This window comes from Eretmochelys imbricata, chromosome 2 (assembly GCF_965152235.1).
Source record: "Eretmochelys imbricata isolate rEreImb1 chromosome 2, rEreImb1.hap1, whole genome shotgun sequence".
Lineage (NCBI taxonomy): Eukaryota > Metazoa > Chordata > Testudines > Cheloniidae > Eretmochelys > Eretmochelys imbricata.
The window spans coordinates 213457892-213481296 of record NC_135573.1 but is presented as its reverse complement, the minus strand read 5'-3'; the positions used below and the strand labels follow the sequence as shown (position 1 = coordinate 213481296).

Here is a 23405-nt window from a genome sequence, read left to right as displayed (position 1 = left end):
ATAGTTGTTGTGCTTATGTATACAAACATCTCATGCAGATATAATCAAATCGTGCCACTTACATTGCAAGATCATAAGTTAGCATAGTTAGTTTACTTTATAAGGTGTTCTGAGAATATTAGGCCCCTATTGTATAATATAATGTATTCCAGTACCTATTAAAGTCGACTGGACTCAGAGAGTAAAGGAATTGGCCCAACACATCAGAAGGTATGATCCAGGACCTTAAAATGATTTTGTACAGCACGCTGAAGCTATAAAGTTCTATAAACTAGGACGTTCTAAATAATTTTTATTCATTTTTTTAAAAAGGGAAAATAAAATGGAGCCGAGCAGAGTATACACCAGCCAAAAATCGAACACGGAAATTACAGGAATAGATTCCATACAGAAAACATTCTTACATAAGAAACAATTAAAATTCTTTAGTCATCCTTTCAGTTTTAACTTCTGCAAACCCAGACCAGGTTTCCCTAGGTACCTCTCCTTTTTCATTTATTAACCTGCACCTCTTGCTTTGGACTTGCACTACATTATTTCCCACTGTCTATGCCTAACTACTTATCTAGCACCCAGAGTTGCATACTGATAGTTTAGATCTGTGGGCATCCTGCTGGTCAAGCCTGCTGCCCTGGCCTCAGGAATTAAAACCCCAAGGGCTGAATCAGGCCTGTAATCTCCTTGCACCTGTGTTTTCAGACGTGCGCATGGTGGATACGCGGGCGGAGGATGAGATTCGGACAGATGCACCCTGCTACTAAGGCCGGAGCACACAAGTGCAAGCCCCAGGCGGCCCCAAGCCAGTGGGCACCTACCAGGGCAGATGCACCCTCAATAGTGCACCTCACGCTCGCTGCGTGTCACCTTTTGCTCCCCCAGGCTGCAGCTCCGGCTCCCACCGCCCTCACCTGGGCTCCCCGCCTGCTGCCGCCTGGCAGCCGGGCCCATCCGCTCCGACCCCCTGCCGCTCCCGGATCCCAGCCGCCGCCCGCCTTCGGCGCTCCGCTCATTTGCATATTTTTACCTTTGTGGCCGAAGTGCAGCCAATCAGCGAGCGCGGCGGCCAGCGCAGCTCCTCCCACCCGCCCCGAGGCGGCGGCATCGCCGGCGCGACACGCCGGGAGGGCGCGTGAGTTGCCAGCGCACTGCGGGCTCGAGCTGCCACCTGCCGCGAGGGAGAGGCGAGCGCTGGGACAGCAGGCGCCAGCCCGAGGGCCTCGCCGCTCCTGCCTTCGCTCGCTCGCTCGCTGCCCGCCAGCTCGCCCGCGGCAGCCCGGTTCTCCCGCCGCGGCGAAGGGCGCTGGCGAGATGGTTTGCGGGGGCTTCACCTGCTCCAAGAACTGCCTGTGCGCCCTCAACCTGCTCTACACGGTGAGTAGCTGCCGCTGCTCCCGGCCCAGCGCCAGCCTGTGCCCCTGCTGGGCAGCTCCTTGGGGGGCTCCGGGCCTGAGTGTAACTCCCCCCGCTCGGGGGAGGAGGGAGGCAGAGCAGCTCCCCTGCGTGTCAGGCTGCCGCCTGCCTGGGGCGGCCACAGCCTCGCCGTCTGAAGCCGGCGAGGCTGGGGCGTTGCGCCGGAGCTTCTGCCTCCGCATCAGCCAGGGCACCGCCGAGGAGCCTCCGGGATCGGCAGCTGCTCCTGGCTGGGCAGCGCGTGCAGGCAGAGCAGAGAGATCGGCCAGGGAGTTAAAAGACCAGCAGCTGCTGGGGTCTCGGTGGCCGGCTTGCCTCACAGTCTCTTTGAAGGGGGAAGTCCGCCTTGAATCGTCTGGGAGACAGACAGGGTTGTTTGACCACGCGTCAGACTTGTATAGGGATGGTGCAGAGATCTGTATGCTCCTAGGATGCGGGGCGGGGGGAGCTTGGATTGGCCTGTGAATCTATTTTGTTCATCAGTAAAGTCTCCAGTGTTCAGTATCAGTCTGGTTGCTAATGCTAACTAACTACAATTGTTTTAAAAAGAACAGGAGTACTTGTGGCACCTTAGAGACTAACAAATGTATTAGAGCATAAGCTTTGGTGGGCTACAGCCCACTTCATCGGATGCATAGAATGGAACATATAGTACGAAGATATACACAGAGAAGGTGAAAGTTGCCATACAAACTGTAAGAGGCTTTGCAAATACAGACTAACATGGCTGTTTACTCTGAAACCAATTGTTTTAAAAACCATCCTGCCGTGCTGGTGATTTGTAAACTGGAGCAACGTGTCTTGTTTCAGATCAAAATCCACCTTCGTCTCCTTGAGACCGGTGCTTATCTTGTTTAACTGCTGACCAGTACACTTTAGGCTCTGGAATCCTTCTCCCCCCACCCCCAAACTTCCACCTGACTAAATCATCACATGTCACCTATTGCATTTAGTTTCTCATTTATTATGTTATAAAACAAGCCAAACCAAGAAAGTGGGGAAAGAGCGCTGCAAAGCCTGAATGTCATTTGGTTAAAGTTGAGAATAAATCTGCTCACACCTTTTTTTAGTTAGAAAGATCTCCTTGTCCAGTGAAGGAATGAGGAAGGCTCCTTTTTTACATTTTTGCCATAGTGCTTAGTAAGGTGCTAAAAAGAGGTCCCTTTGGCATGATTACATGTAAAACTGCTGTACTTGTATGTCATTTTGGCTCTGCAAAATCTTTTATCTAGGCTGCACATATGAGCAAGTTCATTCAATAGACACTTATACACAGCGAGGGGAAAATATTAAAGAGCCTCCAGCTACTCTAGCAATAGTGATTTAGAAATGCCTACAATAAATTCATATGTCCATTTCCTTTTTAAAAATGAGTAATATTTCAAAACATTGTTGGGTAGGGTACTGGCTGTTTAGGGAGGAGGAGATGTAAAATATTTTGTTTTTTACTGGATTTAAAAGTTGTATGTGCAAATGACTGACTCACTGCAGTGCTCAAATTTAAAAACAACCTTATAATTTTACCCCCCCCTCCCCCAGTAGAACTAAGTAGCTATTTCCAATACATAAAAGAAAACAAAATTTGTAACTAATTGTTTTTTTATTATAAGGCTTTTTGGTGCAGAAGCAGGGAGAAGTGTAGCGAGGTGTTATAACTGTTTCCTTCCACAGATCTCCTAAAAATCTAAATTTAATCGTTATAACATGCATTTAATATTTTTTTACTTTTACATTTGACAATAATGTAAGGGAATGCCAGGTCAGCCTGGATATCCCATTTGGAATCCGCTGTAGTTCTGCATACTGGCACCTTTCTGGAGATAGCATCTTGTTCTCTTGAATCTCAGCTTTAATTTAACAAACAAAAGTAAGTCTCTAGCTGTTATGGATGTGAAGAAAACCTCAAATATGTAAGAGTGTAAACTGATGCAAAGATGTGTTTCTAAGTCCAACATTGTTAACTGTTTAATTTCTCATGTAAGGGAGGACAGAGAGACTCACAGGTCTGCACAATGTACTGAGTGACATTCTCCTTTTGGTGTCATGGCTGTGGTGGTGTTTGGAAGATAACACCACTTTCCTCCTTTTTTCCCTCTTCTCTTCCCCTCCATCCCCCAGTTAGTAACTAAGCCCAAGGAGTCTTGCAGAGCCTATGGGCAGATCAGCACCACCAAGGGAGAGCTACATGTTCATGTTTTAAACACATCCACACAGAACTACGTTATCTTGTTTTAAACACCTGCACAATCTAATGTGAGAAGGCCTCATTTTGACAACTTGTGTTTTATTTTGTGAAGAGCATTGCCACTCCCCCCACCCCCCAAATACCCCATCTGATCCCTGCAGGAAATGTAATTGTAGTTAGAAAAACAAATGGTACTTCTCTTTACAACAGGGGTGGGCAACCTGTGGCCCATCGGGGTAATCCGCTCAAGAACCGCCGCCACTGGGAGCTGCAGGTGGCCCTGCAAATGTAAACACACAGTCTGCCGGACCACTTACAGATTAGCCTGATGGGCTGCATGCGGCAGCTGCAGGTTGCCCAACACTGCCTTACATTAAGGTCAATTAAAACCAAGCCATAAGACTTGTGTCTGTAGATTTTTGAGTCACAATAGTATTGGTAATGCTGTATTCTACTCAAAGCTGGCCTCACCAGTGCCTGATCCTACAAGATGCTGAGTCTGCTCAGTTCCTTGGGTGTTGACCTGACAATATTAAAAATCAAAGCACTCCAATCACGGCAGTGCAGCTGACTTAAACTGGTTTAAATGTCTAAGTAGGAAGAAATGCAGAAAGCAACCAAAGCATGAATAAAAACAAACTGTATTTTAAAAAATGGATCCTCTTCAAATAATCCAATGAGTGAGTAACATGACTAAAAAAATTTCTTTCTGACATATGAGTTAGTTGATGGCATCTCTTGAACAATTTCTGTGTCTGGAATTGGGACAATATAGCTTAGTATGTGAGGTGTCTTTTTATATTCCATAGTAGTAGCTAATTTATCCTGGGAATTGCAGGTTCTTACTGTAGCCTCTAAAAGCTTATAATTCATATTCTGTCACTTTAAAATAATATCTTAATTTTCAAAACAACCAAGCAGGATATTACAAGTCACTATTGGCACCGACTTTACCGGTACAATAGTGAAAAGTAACTTCTGTTGACTATGATAAGTTCATTGCTGTAAATTTGTCTGAACGAATCCATGAATGAAAAGGGTGTGGTGGGTTTTTTTTGTATTGTTTTGTTGACACCTTGCAAAAAGTCTAAAATGTTTCTGCCTTCAGTGGGCTAATTACTTTCTTCTTTTTAGAGTACGTTTTGCTGATAACTTATTCTCTCCTCTACTTAATTGTTGGAGGTCTGCTTCAAATGTGCTTAAGTCCTGGTCCTGCAATTTGTGACTGCCCATGCAGAGCCTCACTCACCACACTGGGATTCAGTGTGGGAACAGGGAATCTAATCTGCCCGCATACGGTCAATTGAATGTGAGTAGTTGCACTGAAGCCTGTGGGATTACTCACATACTTTAAGTGCTTTTTCTTGACTGAAGACTTACTGGGAAAATTGTTTTGTATTTAAGGAACATCAATTTGAAATCTAGTCAATTAGGAGAAAAAATATGTAATTTCACGTCCGTGCCGATTTTTGAGGTTTTTGCAGTTACGTTTTTTTAAAACACGTTTTTTCGCCTGTTGCTATTCCAGAGGGTAAAATGACTGTCTGCAAAGTATTGTCAAATAGAAATGTATGTGGTTTGTGTATAACATTATATATTAAAAAAATATGCTGCTAAACTTTCAGTTGGTAATTGCACTAATATTAGCTTACATAAATGAGACAGGATTTTCTTTAAGTAGAGAGTTCCTCTTTAATGACTGTGATTAAGTAAAGGTGTTGGCAGTTAATATCTTGTTTAATCAGTTTATCGGAAGGGGAATATTGAAGTTACAATTAACTATCAAAACCTAAATAGGTAGCTCTGCTGTGAGGATTAATTTAACTAAAGACCTGCTGACAACCATCCCACCAAAAACCACTTGTCTTGTATCCTCTGAGCAACAGTCTAAAGAGTTAAATTTCTGTTGCTGCAGGAACTGTAGAGACCTAACTTTGAAATTTTTTTAAAACTTTCAATATTGCAACTTGGATTTTTTTTTTAAATTATTGAATGTGTTTACTTAAATTACATAAATATTTACTGTAGATGTGGCTTCATTTTTTTTCCAGTTAAAGGTATGTAATTTTAGCTAGTACAGAGTTCATGATGTAACTGCACCTTGTTTGTTTAATCAATGGAAAATACCAAATATCTGATAGTGGTTTGTAACTGAGCTCACGTTTATCTACTGAGGGTATGTAAAACTGTCTTATAATTTCAAAGTAATACTAAAGTATGTCATGCTTTGTCATGTCATGCTCCATATTTCTATAACACTGCCTGTTGTGCTGATGGATTATAGTAACTACAGCTGTTGTAATTACTGGATTAATGCTACGTCCTTTTTCTGTTTTTCAACAGGTTCCCTTTCCCCATATCCCAATATAACCTGAAAATAAAATTTGCTCTGAATTTCATAAAAGATCTTGGATGAGGACAGAAATTCTCATATTGAGAAGACAACCCTTTGCCAGCCTGGCTATTGATAACAAGGAACATGGCTAATAGCAAAGCATTAGCCAAGTGCGGGTGGACTCCATCATGGGGAAAATATCTTCCAATGCAAAGCTAGTGAATCTGTCCTCTTTTCAAGGATTCCCTCTATTGGAGATCCTAGTGTAGCCAAGAAGAGCCACCATGTCAGTTTCTTTGCCACCCCTTCCTTACCCTTGGCACAGTGGGTTTTCCCAGGGTAAACAGGGGCAGGTGTACCTATTTCCCAGTGATTTCTCACTGTTTCAATGGCTTCTGGAATCATGTGCAGTCAGGAATAAGAGCAACCAGAGGACTACTCTAACTTTGTGCCAGGATGGGACAAGTTCGTATGGGGTAATAGGTTAGTTCATAGTCTGTAGGAGAACAGAGCAAATTTCCATTTGAGTTAATATGAAAATGAATTTCTCAACCTGTGATGTAGATAAGCAGCTACTAAGTGACCACACTACTTGTTACGGTTGGCATCTCCACTCAAGAGTTTTTAATGTCTTTAATTAAAAAGTTTGGGTGTGCAATGCCAAGACAGTAAGGGGAGGTTTACACAGCAACTGCTTGTACTGAAGAACCCTACCTCATCTTATCTCTTTGATATTCGTAGATATACTGTTTTCCCCCATATCTAACACCTTCTCCACCCAAGGTAACTTTGAAGGTAGCTTTATAAGATGGACTCAGTTTTTATGTCTATACAAAATGATGATACAGAAGCTGCTTCTAAATATTTAGTAAATATTCTTGTTAACCTAAACTAAATCATATTGATCCATTGCATGCTCTTGTCACCAGTTTCTTTGTGCACATTTGATAGTGCATAACATTGGCTACAGAGGGCCTAGGAATATTTCTAAGATTCATGTGACAAACCTGGAAATGTACTTGGATTTACCATACATCAGTCTATTACAAGGTTTAATGTCAATTCCACTTCCTATGTAATTGTCAGATACTGGTGGGGAGCCCGGCAACTTCTGATATTTCGGGTTCCATATTGACTGGCAATAGCTCATGCAAATAGCTTAAGCAGAGCACGGTGTCTGTATTTAGCTATAGAGATGCCAGAACATGAGATCAGACTTTACTGTGTGGTAGAAAGTCTGCTCAAGCAGGTAAAAAGTAAACCTCCATTGGCTTTTGTTTTGTTTTTTTTAATTTAAATGTGTAGTAAACTGCTAGTGTTAAACTCACTATGACCCCCACATACAGGTCTGGGGTAGCATGAGGAGCTGTTACGAGAATTGTGGAGTTATTAGGATTTGCCAGCAGCCTGCACTCCCTGTTTTATCTCTTTTGGTATGGAAATGATGTAGGATTTCTAATAAGCCAAAACCATGATTATATAGGCAACGCTGCCAGAGTTGTCTTTCTTGAGGAATCTCCAAACACTTGGATGAAACAAGAGGTGGTCAAAACAAGACCTCAGAATTTGGCTTTGGTTTAGAAGATGGGCGTAGGTTTGTGACGGTTTGCTTGCCTATGGCTGCTATATATTCTTCTACATTTTGTGCAGCACTGTACTTTTGATGAGAGTTTGAAGATTTGAGTCACAAAAGGTGACTAGTTGTAACCAAACAGTCATTTGGTTAATAACTTAAGGTCAAAATTTCAAAAGGGTTCACTAATTTTGTGTGCCTCGATATTTGGGAGTGGAGTCTAAGATACACCTGGGCCAGATTTCTGCTGCACTATCCACCTCCTTTCTGATGATATAAAGAGGGAGGAAACAGGTCTCCAAGAAATCTCCTCAGTGAAAGGAAGTGATTGGTGTATAGCTGCCAGTCCAGCTACAGGGGGAAAATCAAGAGTAGGAGGGAGGGGCGTGGAGTGCACTATAGTCTGGCTCTTTTAAACCAGCATAATTGTCCCTAGACAGCTTTTACAAATCAGCACAATTTAGAGCAGCCCTTAGGCTGGCTCCTAGCAAGGCCCAGAATATAGGAGGCACAAAGGTGGCTTAAAGCTGCCTTTATGCTGCCCCACCCTCCAATTCCTGCTGTGGAAAAGAACATGAGGACTGGGTCCTCACCTGTTTTGAAAATATGGTACCAAGTGTCTCAAATTGGCACAGAAAACCAACAAAGATGAAAATACAGGCACCTAGATTTTCTAACAGTTGCAAAAAATAAATGGTCCTCTGACACCTGTATACAAAACATGATTTAAACATCAGAGGCATTTTTGTTACAATTCCTCTGAAAAGGGGATTATTCTTTCAGTTAAAAGCAGCAAACCCAACTTGCTCTGAACTAGCGAGTATTGTACATAGTTCAGCTGGACTGTCATGCCAACAGCACAACCCGCTTTTCTGACTTGCAGCATTCTTCTCTCCTTTCACATATATTGCCTGTCACGTCACAAGGTTGTTTAGTAACTAGGCTTTGATCACTCCTTTAGTTAAACCAGTGACCTACAGGTGAAATTGCCTGTTACCAATCGCCGTGAGTCAACCAGTCCTTTCATTATAGCTGCTTCAGTACACACACAAACTTTAATGGAGAGTGATATTGGAGAAAATCTTAGCTAAAGTCAACATTACAGGTGGGCTACTATATAAATGGGACAGGAAGTTGCTCAATACCCCAAACCCCTACAGTGCCAGTAGCGTGCCAGGTGTGCTGTCACTTGAAGGTACATACTGTAGGTCAGAGAACCCCAAAGTGTGGGACGTGCCCCCCTATGAAGGTAGGGTGGGGCCTTTGGGGGGCACAGTGGGTTCAGGGCAGCCCCATGGGGGAAGAGTGCCACCCAGCCCCTCCTCCCCCCGAGCTCTGATTCGGCCACGGCCACGGCCCCGGCCCCGGCTCGGTACGGCTCTGCACCCGGCTGGGAGCATGACTGTGACACTGCTTGTTCCGCCTGGGGCTGGGGCTAGCCCCGGAGTGGAGCTGCACACAGCCCCGGCTGCCAGCCCCCATCACATCCCAGTTGCGACTCCGATCCTGCCCCTGGCTGCGGCTCGGATACTGGCCCCACTTCCGGCCCTAGCTCCCTTACCCTGGCCACATCTTCTCTCCCCTTCCCCCCCCCCGGCTGCTCCCAGCTCGGGGCGGGGGAGAGGGAATGGGGGGGTTGTGGACAGGGGGAAGGGGGGGCACTGCCCTCAAAAGTCTAGGGACCACTGCTGTAGGTGCTTCAGGTGTAGGTCTTGTGGGTGCTAGCCGTGTGTCTGAGTGGTTACTGGGCCAAGGGAAAAGGCGTTTAGCTAGGACTGGCAGGAAAAAGAGGTAGCAGATATCTTTGGTACAAAGGCTTAAGAAGTTACAGTTCAAAGTGAGCAAAAGCGATTCTTGTTTGGGTCCCTGGAGCAGTCCACTCAAGAGTTAGGGCTCTCCAGGCCTAGTGTCCAGGGTGCCCTTTCCAGTCCAGTCTCTGTTCCAAGCCGATAGGTGCTTGCAGGTTTCCAGGCCATACGTTCATTTGGGCACCTCTGCACTGGTTCCCTGCTCAGCTGCTGCTCCCCTATAAGGCCCACACGGACCGACAATCTGTAATGTCTGGCAGTGTCCGTCTGTTCCATGCACAAGTGGTTCCTTCTCCAAGTTCACTTCTACTCCAGCTCCCTTCTTGTCATCTGATTACTGCTTCAGCTTCTCAATTGCTGCTGCTTCCAAACATAATTCAGCCAGTTCCTGGTTCAGGAGGCAGGCAGGACCGTTTCCCCTTAGCTGTGCAGGAGGAAGGAGGTAGGCAGGGGCTGATAGGAGTTTTAATCACAGCTAGCTAAAGAACTGCATTCATTTAGCCTTAATTTCCATATGATGCAAGAGTGGCCTATGAATTTGAGATCTCAGATTAAATGCAGAGGAACAGAAAACACATTCCAGGCTCCTTACATTTTCTAATAGACATTGATATATCTATAGCAGTGGTTCTCAACTAGGGGTACGCATACCCCTGGCAGTACTCAACATGCCTTCCAGCGTGTACTCAACTCACCTAGATCAGCGTTTCTCAACCTGGGGGGTTGCAGGATAGGTTTAGGGGGGTTGCAAGTGCAGGGCTGGCAAGCAGGGCAATTATCCAGGGCCCCATGAAGGCAAGTTACATGCTTCAGTTCTGGGCTGGTGGGGGGAACACACCCCCCCACACACACACACACACCCCCCACACACACACCCCGGTGCAGACAGCGTTATGTTGGCGACAGACAACAGACAGACAGGCTTATTGAGTGTGGTTTGATTATGGCGGCAGAAGAGCTCTCTCCTGCCAGTGTAGAGCAGCTACACAGGAGACCATGCAGCTGCAGCAGTATAGGTTGTTAATGACTGAAAGTTGTCATCTGAGAAATGTTTCTGAAATGTATTTAGTCTCCGTCCAGTTTTTAGTTGAACAAGCAATCATCACTAAGGCTACAGTTTTTGTCATGGACTTTTTTAGTAAAAGTCACGGACAGGTCATGGGCAATTAACAAAAATTCACGGAAGCCATGACCTGTCCCGGACTTTTACTAAAAATGTCCATGACAAAACAGGGAGGTAGGAGGGTCGAGCATCCTGCTGTGCCTGGGAGCTGTGGCCCCTTCCCCGAGGCTGGGAGCTGGTAGGGACCTCTGCCCGTGGCAGCTGGGGAGCTCTAAGAGATTTGCCCCTGCCCTTCCCCTCCACAGCCCATGTTGGCTGGGGAGCTGTAGAGGGACCCCCAGCTCCCAGCCACCATGGGAGGTGGGACTACCAGCTCCCAGCTGCTGTGGGCTGAAGTTACGGATTCCACAATTTCCTTGACCAAACTGTAGCCTTAATCATCACCACCAGACTTTCCTAAGGCATCTTTGTTTGTTTGCTCTCTTCAGAGACACCAAGGATTTGAGTAGGGGAGAATGAGAGCCTGATTGCACTAGCCTGTTCTAAGAGGAGTGCCACAAGCTATCCTTCATTCTGGAAAGTTTCTGCTTGCGTATGAATGCTGCCCACTTGAGTAAACTGGACTTTACCACATTCCACTTGTACTTATTACTACAGTCACAGTCTGTGGTTCCTTGCAGTTACTCCAAATGGAAATAAACTAAAAATAGACCCACTTACTCTATACTATATTTTTTAATTGTTTGGGTATTTGTGATAGTGTGTATCTTAATACACTGCCATCAAAAGTAAAGATACATTTGATGGTACTTGAAGAATATACTCACAGTTGAACGTTTTAAATTGAGGAGAACACTGGCTTCCTATTATGACCCAACCAGATATGCTGTATAGTAAATGATCCTTCCTGATTGAATTTGTTCCAAAGTTGAGTACATTATATTTCATTTTCTTCTCTCATTATTTGATGTATAGCTTGAGAATTACCTGCTGCATATTACTAGTGAGGTAGCATACCTTGTAATAAATCCTGGCTCCACTGAAGTCAGTGGCAAAACTTCCATTGACTTCAGTACAGCTGGGTTTTCATCCTTTGTACAAGTAATATTAGTAAATTGGCAAATTCTCTTACAGGTTGCTTTAAATTATGATTTCAAAGAAATTTGGACCCTGTTTCTAGATAAACTTGGATTAAAAAAATGTTGATGGCTTACAGAATGCCAGACCTCTATTCCACCTAATACCCCCTCTTTTTCCCTCCCTTCCTCCCTCCCCCCATCCTGTTCCTCCCTCCTTTCCCTACTCATGTATGTCTTTTCCTAGTTTATTACTGATATCCCCCACCCCCAACACGTCTATGTAACATTGTCTGGTCTTGCAGCTTAGACCTATTGCATAATTGTTTTGGAGATCCCATGAAGCATGTGATATTCAGAGACTTATGCAAGGTGTATCTTTACCTTTTTGAACTTTTTATTGTCTTTCTTTATGAAAATCAATACAAAACAAATTCCCTACCTCCACAGAAAAAGGCCTTGAGAGATACTGGGCAGTTTGCCAGTGTCATTCAGAGTCTTGCTTACCTAGTTTTATCCTAAGCCTAGTTCAGTAAAAGTAAAAATCCAAGACACCAGATTAGTTAAACAGCATTAAATCCCCATGTGGACGCTGTTTTTCAGAGTTAAAGTGGCCTTAATTTGGCTTTTCTTAATTCATTTTGGAAGTGAATTAAACTAAACTGAATGAAGGCCATTTTAATTCTCAATGAGGGTGTTAATGCAGGAGTTTAAGGCAGTTTAACTAATCCATTTCAAATTCATACCTTAATTAGTTTGGATTAATTTTCCCTTATGACAAGCCCTTAGTGGCATAATGGATTTATATATGTCAAAAATGGTATTTCGGGGCCTATGTGATTTTTTTTTTTTTTTTTTTTTTGAACTTCCATAGTGGGACTTCTGAATACATACCTTTAAAAATGGCCCTGGGTAACTATGTTGGAACTGAAGATGGGTTGGAAATCTTTTGTTTGGGTTTAGGGAGGGAGCATGAAGATGTCTTGCTGTAAATTTGTTTAAATGAAAATTGAAAGCCACATGTAGCATTCAGATTGCATTTATGTGATTAGTAAAATCAAATAGTTGTACTAGGCAAAATACTTACAGCTGCACTTAATTACAAAACTGTGAATTACCGGCAAGACCAGGTTTTAGAAACTGAGAACACTTCCAGTTTTCAATCTCTTTTTTTTAAAACGTGAGACCCTTTTTTTTTTTTCCCCCTAGCTCCTTTCATAGTTTGTTCCGGGCTCTGATTATTTGTGGTCTACTTCCCTCCTTCATATCCCATCCCAGATCTAGAGATCCTGGAGTTTTTCATGGCTCCAACACTTTTCTTTGTGTTAGATTGAACACAGGAAAGGCTGGGCCTTCCTGCTCATAAAACAATATTTCCAGTAAACTAGTTGAACCACAATCTGCATTTTCAGAATACCGTCCTTTGAAAGGAAGGAAACGGCTTACTGAGAGCGTTTTGAATTTGCTGTGATGATTAGAGTAGTCTTTGCTTCATAGAAAAGCTGTCTTCCCAAAGGCACATTCAGTGAGGACAAGACTCCTGACTGTTTGTTTTGCTGTCAGAGTAGCATGTCAAATACTGCAAACAGCATCTTTGCATTTGATCTCTGTAAATGTGTATTGTCCCAACATCAACAATTCAGAAAATGTTGAAGATTAACACTGATATAGTGCTGATTGGACTATATGTCTAGAAAGTAGGGTATTTTTTTCCAACTTGTTCACGTAGCAACCGAGCCAAGTATATCCTGTTTTTTTTAAATAGACCTTGTATTTCTCACAAGGTATTTGGAACTCTAATTTATTTCTCAATCTGTGGTATAAAGCTGTTAATCCTTGTTTCAGATGCATGCTCAACTCTATTATAATCCCCATTGTTATATTGGTGTCTCTGGTATGAGACATTGGTCTTAAACTGAGGATGGAATGTGTTGGAACAGACCTCACATTCACAATATTGAAAGGTAAATGTACACTTGCACATTATGAACAAGAGAACTCTACAGGAGCTAATTTTTAAATTGTTAACTTCATATTTTGGACTTTAGTTTTTTCAGTGGTAGGGAGAGGAAGTATCCTCTTTTAATTTCAAGAAACATTAGTGCTAGGAGTACTAGCAAGCTCTACTATTTTTTGTTTAGATACTAATTGTCGTTTGTTCTCTCTCTCTCCCCCTCCCTCCCTTCTAGCTGGTCAGCCTGCTGCTGATTGGAATTGCAGCATGGGGTATAGGCTTTGGCCTCATTTCTAGTTTCCGAGTAGTTGGCGTGGCAATTGCAGTGGGGATCTTTCTGTTCCTTATTGCTTTGGTTGGATTGATCGGTGCAGTCAAACACCATCAGGTGTTACTCTTCTTTGTATCCTTTGATTGGAAATTTACAAACACAAGTTGTAGTTTGTGTGTGTGTGTGTGTGTTAGAGTAATCCCTAGTTGTGGACCAGAACCCTATTGTGCTCGGTGCTATACAAACACAGAACAAAAAGGTGTCCCAACACTCCTTCCCAGTTTGTGCCCAAAATTAGTTCTCCATAATGCGTCCCTTCATCCACTGTAGGTGTGTGGTGTTTTTGTTTTAAAAACCTCTTGCTTCCTTTTTATTTGTATGATGAGAATGTTATTTCTGTCAAGGACTCATCTACATTACATCTATAACAGTCACAGGAGACTTTTACTGTATGTTTGTCCCCTGACCTAATTATAACACAGTTCTAACTCTAGGTTAAAGTAAACTCAAATGTGTTGTAGTGGAGTCAGATGACAGCCCTGGTGTAACTGGTTCCCCTGAATTTATTATAGGGAAATTAAGATATTTCTCAGGCACCAATGGGATCTTTGAATCTCTATGAAGTGGGTTACACCTATTTCATTCAGCCTCCATTTGTTTTCATTCACATCTAGTCCTTTGTCACCCTGAATTAGAAATGAGCATGTAAGACACTTTCTCGGGGTGTCCAGGACTGACAGTCTCCTTGTTACCCTCCTGCCTCAGTGAGAGGAAGACTTGCCGGTGCTTAACTGGGTGTCAGCTCCCTAACACCATTAGCCCACAAACAATCTCTGAAGGACTCTGTTTTGCAGGTTAACAATAGGTGTATCCAAGCACCACTGAAAACACCCCCATGCAGCATCCAGCCCCTCTAACTTGACACCCACAGAAATTACCAGATTTGCTGTCCCCCAGGGAACACACAGTTCAGTGCAGGAGCAGATCCTTGATAACCTCACATCGCTGAGATATATTTATAGTAAAAACAATCTTAAGTTTTATTATCAAAAGCCACGACCCAAGACAGTGAGTAAGGCTGACAGGTGGAAACGGAAATGGTTACATATAAAACAAAAAGTATAACACGATCCTTAGAGTCAAACCTTAACTTTAAAAAGCTAGAATCTTTGTCTAAAGCAGTTACTCACCTAAAGCAATCTCTCGGCCTCGCCAGTCAGTATGACTAGGATCCACCTGTTCTTTTTGGTACTTCAGTGAAGGATAAAAAACATGTCCTCTTGCTGCTTTGTTACACCCCCAAATCCACTGTTTTTGTCCCTAGAGTCAGGATGACCCCTGTGGTTTATTCTCTAGTGCGGTGGTCTCCAAACTTCTTGGCTCGCGCACCCCCAGGGTGACCTGCTGCAGACGTGCTGCCGACAGAAGAAGACCCGCCGCTGGAGGGGAACACTAGCCATGGACATGCAGAGCTGCCGCTGAAGGAAAAAACAGCTGAGTGTGGCCCGGCAGCACTGCTGGGTGATCTCGCGCAGCTCTGTTTGGAGACCACTGCCCTAGGGTGCTGGTTCCATGTTGCTTTCACATCTGTGTGTTGATGTGTGTTGACCGACTTCCATTGTGTTGGCTTACAATGCTTACTTTATATGTGAACCAAGGCAGACAGGTGAAGCTACATCTTTGTTTGTCAGACCTGCGTGGGACACAGATTCTAAAATAGAATTTCAGTACATACAAACATCTTAAATATCACCCACCCATACATCTCACAAAGATGATCAGTAGGACATACGCTTTTATTAGATACTGCACTTGATCCTCTTTGGATGTGTACTATGAAAGCAGTGTGTTGAGTGTAGTGAGTTTGTCAGGCCTGATAGCAGTTGCTGTTACGGATCAGTGAACCCTTTGCCAGATGGCACCGAGAGGCTCTTGGGGGTCCCAGCATGGACTTTGTCTAATGCTGTATTGACAACGTGCTCTGTTGGCACTATGTAAATAGTTTATGGTGATGCCCTCCATGATTAAATCATGATAATCGTATTTAGCTTTCGTTCTAGGGTTTGGGTGGGGGGTAAAGCTTCATCAGCTCCAACTTTGATTTCTGGGTGCAGTCCACTAATGAAAAATAAAGTGACTTTTTTAATTTTGCTAAAACAATAGTTCAATTTCCAGAAGTATACAAATCTGTCAATGAACGACAGGAAACTAATTACAAATTTTCAATATTTAAAAATAAGGGTTTTTTTCCCTTTCAGTATGATTCATTTTAAAAAACAGATTTAAGAAAACAAGAGAAGAAAGACCCTGTATTGTCTCCTGTGTAAGTTTTATGCAGGTTCAGGTTACCTTCTGTAATAAGGTGAGACTCTGAGTCACTTAAGGAAAAAGAATGTTTGAACAAAGGGTGCTGCCTACCCACTAAGACTGCCTGGAAAATTAACTGCTTTGTACACAGAAAATCTGTCATTTAAACCCTTGCTAACTTTGAATCTGGGATTAGCAATGGGAGTATGGAACTTCCCACTTTTAGGTCAGCTGTCTGATCAAAATGATTGCAGACGGTCCTCTGCATCACAAAATTTATTGCTGATCTAAATTTGCAGTCTTGTTAACAAGGTCAGCAGATAAATGTTCTCTGGGGCAGGGATTCTTTTCTTTGTTTTGTCTGTAAAGCACCTAGTCTGACGGGGTCCTGATCCTTTAGTCAGGTTCCTGGCTGTTGCTTTAATACAAATAAATAGATTAAATAGGCATTAAAAGGCAAATGAACATTCCCTGTTCTGGTTAAATATTTTTCCATTCTGTCCAGTGTATTGCAGCAGAGTTAGAGCTCACTATTTTCTCTCCAAACATATCTTTTTTTATCAATTTTGAATATTTTTCCTTAGACAACCTCTAGGAGTCGCTCCTTAGTACATAAAGGACCGTAGATTATGCAGTGGATCTTCAGCCTTTTACAGCTCTGCTTTTGCACATCTGTTCAAACCACTAAGAAAAGCATTTATCTACTGCTTTTCCATTGCGGTGGTGACTCCATACAGACTAGTCTCCACAGTTAGCTTTTACCTTATCAAAATAAACACAATTTTTCAGAGATGGTAAGATTTTTTTTTTTTTGTCCTGCACTCATTCTTCCCCAATCCTTCCTTTTTTAAAGGAAAAGGCATGGCACATGCAGGATGCAAGAAGATCCCTCGGGAGGCTGTATATTCCATAGAGCAGTTGCCTGATTAGTTAGTGCTTTATATTACAGTTATGAGTTCCACGTTATGTATAAGTGTGGCAAGCAGGAGAGATTGCTGTGTGGTGGCTAGCCCACAAAGGTGGGTTTTAAAAACAGACATAATTATGGGTTCACATGATCTTCTGGGCAGCTGGGACCTGAGCATTCCTTGCAAAGTTAAAATGTATTCAGTCTAGCCTAGTCCCATACCTATCTGTAGCTGGATGAGGAGAGAAAGACAAAGGGTGGGGGGGAAGGAGGTTGCTTCTGTATCTTAGCCAATTCTTAATGGATATATGGGGGGAGGGATAGCTCAGTGGGGGGGGGGGAGGGATAGCTCAGTGGTTTGAGCATTGGCCTGCTAAACCACCCAGGGTTGTGAGTTCAATCCTTGAGGGGGCCATGTAGAGATCTGGGGCAAAAATTGGGGATTGGTCCTGCTTTGAGCAGGGGGTTGGACTAGATGACCTCCTGAGGTTCCTTCCAACCCTGATATTCTATGATTCTATGACTGCATCTATTCTAGAGGACACAAATATTCCAGGCTTTTGGGCTTATGGGCACTGCTGCAGCTACAGTAAAGTTCTATTGCTTCTGTGCTGCAGATGCCTGTAGGAAACCCTTGGAAAACGTACGTGTTCTGGTGCAGCACATGAATAAAAGGTATGGAAGCCCAGGTGACACTACTACATGGCCATGTTTTGCTGCAAAGTCACTTTTACAATTGAGTTTAGCTCTTTTTTTTTTTTCTTTTTTCCCCAGCTGTGTACAGGCCTGGATGTGATCAAACCACCAAAAACACTTGAACACACATACAGGAGATGCTTGATACAAGAAAGATATTTCCTGAGGATCACCATTTATTCTATTTCCGTGGTTACAGCTTTGCTCTAGTAAATATTAAGCGTTTAAACTAAGTCCTATGGGCTCTCCTGCAATTAAAAGGAATATCTGACTTAGAAACAGACTTGTTTGGAACTTAGTCTCCTTTAATTGTAAAATCTGCTCTGCATTGGGAAATATTGTGGTCTAAAGAGTCATTGAGGAAGACAAGTGTCTGTCAAGTATGAGGCGGCTATTCCATCACAAAGAGGCTGTTCTGGTAATGCCTTAAAGTAGAGCAAGAATGAATCTTATGTAGCTTGTGTAGTTGCAGGAAATATCAAAATAAAATTTTAATTGGGTATTTGAATCAAAGTCCCAGATCCAGTCCTTTTAAAATTTTAATATGTGGGAAATAAAGAATTTTCATTAGATCTTTAAAATCATGTGACTTACAGAAAACAAATACAAAGCATTGCAACTAGATTTTTTTTTTTTTAAACTTGTATCATAAAGCATTGTCTGGTTGAGCTCTTACTTATTCCTTATAGCTTATTTATATATTCCAAAAGATGGCCAAGTCCTCCCATTTAGATGCTCAATAGTTTTTATATTCTTAAGCACCATTTATGTACATACTTGACTCTGCATGTAACTGTTAAGCATGTGCTTTGCTTACCTAAAATTCTTTTGAAAATGTAACCTTAACTGTGTTTCTTCAGTACATGATTATTCTCTTGCTAGTGTTCATTGTCCAGTTTTCCGTCTCCTGTGCTTGTTTGGCATTGAACAAAGATCAGCAGGTAAGAAATTTCTTCTGAATTTTCAGTTGAACAAAAATGATGTGTTTGTAGGTAGATATGAGCTATGTACTGCTGCCTTGACAACTTGATTAAACTGTAGTATGCATAGTATATTGCTTATATGTCTCTATAAAGGATGATGGGGACCTTTTTCACATCCTTTATTAAGCTAAGGACTGCTGCAAAATCAGTGCTGGGTGTCAGGTTCCTAGGAGGTCATTGATGCAGTTCAGTGTTCCTTTTCAGTGGTTTATATTTTGACTTTACTACTTTTAGACTTTCTGGTTACATTTCTGTTCTCAAGTATGTCAGTTATGTGATGTGAAGTTCAGCAACTTGGAGCAAGCTGAACTAATACTCAGTAGTTTCCTTTGCTGTTATCTTAAATTTAGATTAACACTGAATTACTTACGCATGAAAAAAACATTTCCATATAATAAATTGAATAATCCAGAAACTATGGCTATTATAGGTATATTCAATCCAGTCTATTAAGCATGTAAACCCTATTTGATTTAAGGTGTATCTCCTCCCTCTATCCACAAGTCAGATCATTGACCCCCCCTGCTTAGTGACTATCTAGTAATACACTGGCACGTGGAACCAGCCCCGTCCTCTGGGCCCGCAGTCTGCCTCTGAGAGCCAGTCTTTTTTGTTTTGTTTTGTTTTAAGTTTATATCCTGTTTGAACTGTTAGACTTCACAAATCTGTACCATTTATTAAAGGTTACCTCCTTTATTCAGCTTCACTTCTATAGCCCAGCTTTGTAACCTAGTGAGGTTTACACATCCATGGATAAGATGTTATCAAGCATAGTTTGTGCTGGAGCTACTGATGACAGTGATCACACCTCTTAATGTGGGGAAAAAAAACTGGGACAGCTGTCATGGGAGAAGGGGGGTATGTGGCAGGGCTTTAATTGATGGCTCTGTGTGAGGTGGAAGTAGGAAAGGTGCTCCCTTTTTCTCTTCCTCACCTTTGCACCCACCCTTTCTGAAAGCTTTTAATCTTTAATTCATAGATTCGAAGGCCAGAAGGTACCACTGTGATCCTCTAGTTTGACCTCCTGATTAGCATAGGCCATAAACTTCCCCAAAATAATTCCTAGAGCATCTCTTTTAGAAAAACATCCAGTCATCATTTAAAAATTCAGTGATGGAGAATCCACCACAACCCTTGGTAAATTGCTCCAAAGGTTAATTACTCTCACTGTTAAAAATGTACCTTATTTCTAGTCTGAATTTGTGTAGCTTCAACTTCCAGCCATTGGATTGTGTTATACCTTTGTCTGCTAGATTGAAGAGCCCATTATTAAATATTTGTTCTCCATGTAGGTACTTATAGACTGTAAATAAGACACCCCTTAGCCTTCTCTTTGTTAAGCTAAATAGATTGAGCTTCTTCAGTCCATCGCTATAAGGCATGTTTTCAAATCCTTTAATCGTTCTCGTGGCTTTTCTCTGAACCCTGTCTAATTTATCAACATCCTTCTTGAATTGTGGGCACCAGAACGGGTCACAATATTCCAGCAGCAGTCACACCAGTGCCAAATATAGGGTTTGCACGAGAATCCTATTTGAAGTTTCTCCATTTATGTATCCCAAGATCACATTAGCACTTTTGGCCACAGCATCACACTGGGAGCTCATGTTCATCTTGTCTACCACAACCCCCAAATCTCTTTCAGAGTCACTTTCTCAGGATAGGTTTCAGAGTAACATCCGTGTTAGTCTGTATTTGCAAAAAGAAAAGGAGTACTTGTGGCACCTTAGAGACTAACCAATTTATTTGAGCATAAGCTTTCATGAGCTACAGCTCACTTCATCGAGAAAGCTTATGCTCAAATAAATTGGTTAGTCTCTAAGGTGCCACAAATACTCCTTTTCTTTTTTCTCAGGATAGAGTCCCCCATCCTGTAAGTATGGCCTACATTGTTTGTTCCCATATATATGCATTTACATTTAGCCATATTAAAGTATTTGTTGCTTGTGCCCAGTTTGCCAAGTGATCTAGATCACTCTGAAACAGTAATCTGTCCTTGTCATTATTTACCATTGCCCCAATGTTAGTGTCATCTGAAAACTTTCAGTGATGATTTTTGTGTTTTGGGAGGGTTTTTTTTGTTTTTTTGTTTTTTTTTCCTCCAGGTCATTGATAAAACTGTTAAGTAGTGTAGGGCCAAGAATGGCTCCATGCAGGACATTATTGGAAAAAAACTCACTTCATGGCAATTCACTGTTCAGTTATATTTTGAGACCTCTGTTAGCCTGTTTTTAATCCATTTCATATGTGCCATGTTAATCAAAATGTCACATCTAAGTATATTACAATAACACTATAACCTTTATCCAAATTTGTAATATCAAAAAAAAGATATCGGGTTAGTTTGACAGGATCTATTTGCCATAAACCCATGTTGATTATTAATAAAGAACTAAAGGAAAGTAATATAATTAATGCTAGAGTCCTGTATCAGCTGTTCCATTATCTTGTGTGGGATTGATGTTAGGCTGACATACCTTTAATTACCTTGGTCATACTGTTTAGCCTCCTTAAAAACTGGCAAAACATTAGCTTTCTTCCAGTCTTCTGGAACTTCCCTGGGGCCACCAGCCAACTCAGTGCAACTGAGCAGCTTGATGCTGCGGTTACTACAGCTTCTGACTAACTTACTCTTGTTCCTCCACAGCAGGATCTGTGCTAGGTCCCAGCTCCAGCAAACTTGCCCATAAAATTTACTGTTTTACTGTTGGATTTTATGGAGCACCTTCAGTTAGTGCCTCTTAACTTTTAGCATTCGTATCTGACACAATTCAATGACGCATCAGCAGCAGGGAGCGAATAAGAGCATGGCAACTAGATGATCAGCCATGCATGGCGTTGGTCACAATAAAACCAGTATTTCAGTAAAATCTGGTTAATGAGAGATCTGAACATAAGAATGGCCAATTTGGTCAGACCAACCAGATCTAGCCCAGTATCCTGTCTTCTGACAGTGGCCCATGCCAGGTTCCCCAGAGGGAATGATCAGAACAGTAATCATCGAGTGATCCATCCCCCTGTTGCCCATTCCCAGCTTCTGGCAAACGGAGGCTAGGGACACCATCCGTGCTCATCCTGGCTAATAGCCATTGATGCACCTATCCTCCACAAACTTATCTAGTTCTTTTTTGAACCCTGTTATAATCTTTGGCCTTCACAACATCTTCTGGCAAGACATTCCACAGGTTGGCTGTGCATTGTGTGAAAAAGTACTTCCTTTTGTTTGTTTTTAAACCTGCTGCCTATTCAAATTCATGTTGCCACTTTGCTGGTGGTACAGCTGCAGATCTGAAAAAGTGTGGAGATAATCCATACGGACTGTGAACCTTATACTGGATATTTTTCTTGCTTTAGCTATTTGGGCTATTTGTACATTATATTCATGACATATGTATATTGCTTGTTTTAGACTGTAAATACATCAGGGCAGGGGCTGTGTCTGTGAGTATCATGCATACTACATGGACACCAATGAAATACAAAAAACAAGGGTAGCATTTATTAAATGATGCATGTGTTAACTTTGTGTCTTGTAGAGACAACTTCTCGAGGTTGGATGGAACAACACAAAGAGTGCTAGAGAAGATATTGAGAGGAATCTAGACTGTTGTGGTTTCAGAAACTTCAATTCAAGTGAAACCTGCTCTGCTGTAAGTAGATCACTGAGATATAACTTTTGTTACTTATTCTTTTCTAGAGAAGTGTGCAACCATATTGCCATTGCTTAGCAGCTTAAGTATATCATCACATTTACAGGAATACTGTATAGTTTGAAAAATCATTATCAAATACACAAGACAGAAATTGTATCAATTCATTTATGGTACTTACCTCATTTAAACACTTTGAGATCTTCTGATTAAAAAGCATGACATAGGAGTCATGTATTATTTACAGTCCAGTTTATTAAAAATGCCAGTCTTGAGCAAAACTATGCCATCTAAAGACTAGGTGCCTCTGGCTAGCTTCACATGTTTGTGCTACATTTTTTTTTTTTAATAATCTAAAAGCTGCAATTTCTTCTGTTACAGGCTTGCGTTAAAGATAACCGATGTTTAACATGTGCACCTATAATAGAAGAATATTCAGGAATGGTACTGAGATTTGTAGGTGGCATAGGACTCTTCTTCAGTTTCACTGAGGTGAGTGCACATTAGCATAATTCTTTACTACAGAAATCTAACACTATTATTCAACATCGTCTGGCTTTTCTGACTAGCAACTCAAGCAGAGTGGATAGCGAACAGAAACTGCCAAGAGGCATGTGGTCTTCAGCACTGGTGGTTTCCCAAGTCTCTAATCTTCAGTGCGTATGGTAGCCACACCTTTCCAGTTACATTGTTAATACTGTAGATAAATGATTAAGCAATAATTGTAGATATTGATGTGGTCATAGGGAAGTATATGCCAACACCCCACACACTGGATATGCAGGTTTTTCTCCTTGTTGCTAGAATGAAATCTCTCCCAGGATATGTCCTCCCACTAGTAACAAGGGAACTTGTGGGGTTTTCTTGTGACTTAAGTACCAGTGCAAGCACATCCTGAACTTGCATTTGCAAATTTTATGTATCAAGGCACGATGGAAAATATTCTGTTCTTTAAACCAGGTGCCTGGAGTGGGGAGATAAAAGCACTGCTAAGTGTCTATCTTCTTCTTTTACAGATTTTGGGAGTTTGGCTGACTTATAGATACAGGAACCAAAAAGATTCTCGTGCAAACCCTAGTGCGTTTCTTTGATTGGAAAATTTCTCAAGGACTGAATGTCTTTTCCAGTTAAAATATGAATTCTCTAGCAATTAGCACTTCTGCACGCTAAGGATCTGAAAGAAAACA

The 23405-nt window shown here is 42.1% G+C and overlaps 1 protein-coding gene across 1 annotated transcript; it reads left to right on the top strand.

Annotated features, from left to right (window-relative positions):
* The first annotated feature begins 1308 nt into the window (after positions 1 to 1308).
* Positions 1309 to 23309, top strand: TSPAN13 (tetraspanin 13). The gene is made up of 6 exons (XM_077809363.1): positions 1309 to 1371; positions 13640 to 13807; positions 18446 to 18526; positions 22105 to 22218; positions 22600 to 22710; positions 23235 to 23309. Exons 1-6 carry the CDS (start codon positions 1309 to 1311, stop codon positions 23307 to 23309), a joined length of 612 nt encoding a protein of 203 aa, XP_077665489.1.
* Positions 23310 to 23405: the final 96 nt, after the last annotated feature.

Excerpts from the sequence above, each read along its gene's own strand:
- TSPAN13 (XM_077809363.1), top strand. The coding sequence starts at position 1,309 with ATGGTTTGCGGGGGCTTCACCTGCTCCAAGAACTGCCTGTGCGCCCTC. Across the intron at positions 18,527-22,104 it reads CATTGAACAAAGATCAGCAG|AGACAACTTCTCGAGGTTGG; the intron begins GTAAGAAATTTC and ends TGTGTCTTGTAG. Across the intron at positions 22,711-23,234 it reads TCTTCTTCAGTTTCACTGAG|ATTTTGGGAGTTTGGCTGAC; the intron begins GTGAGTGCACAT and ends CTTCTTTTACAG.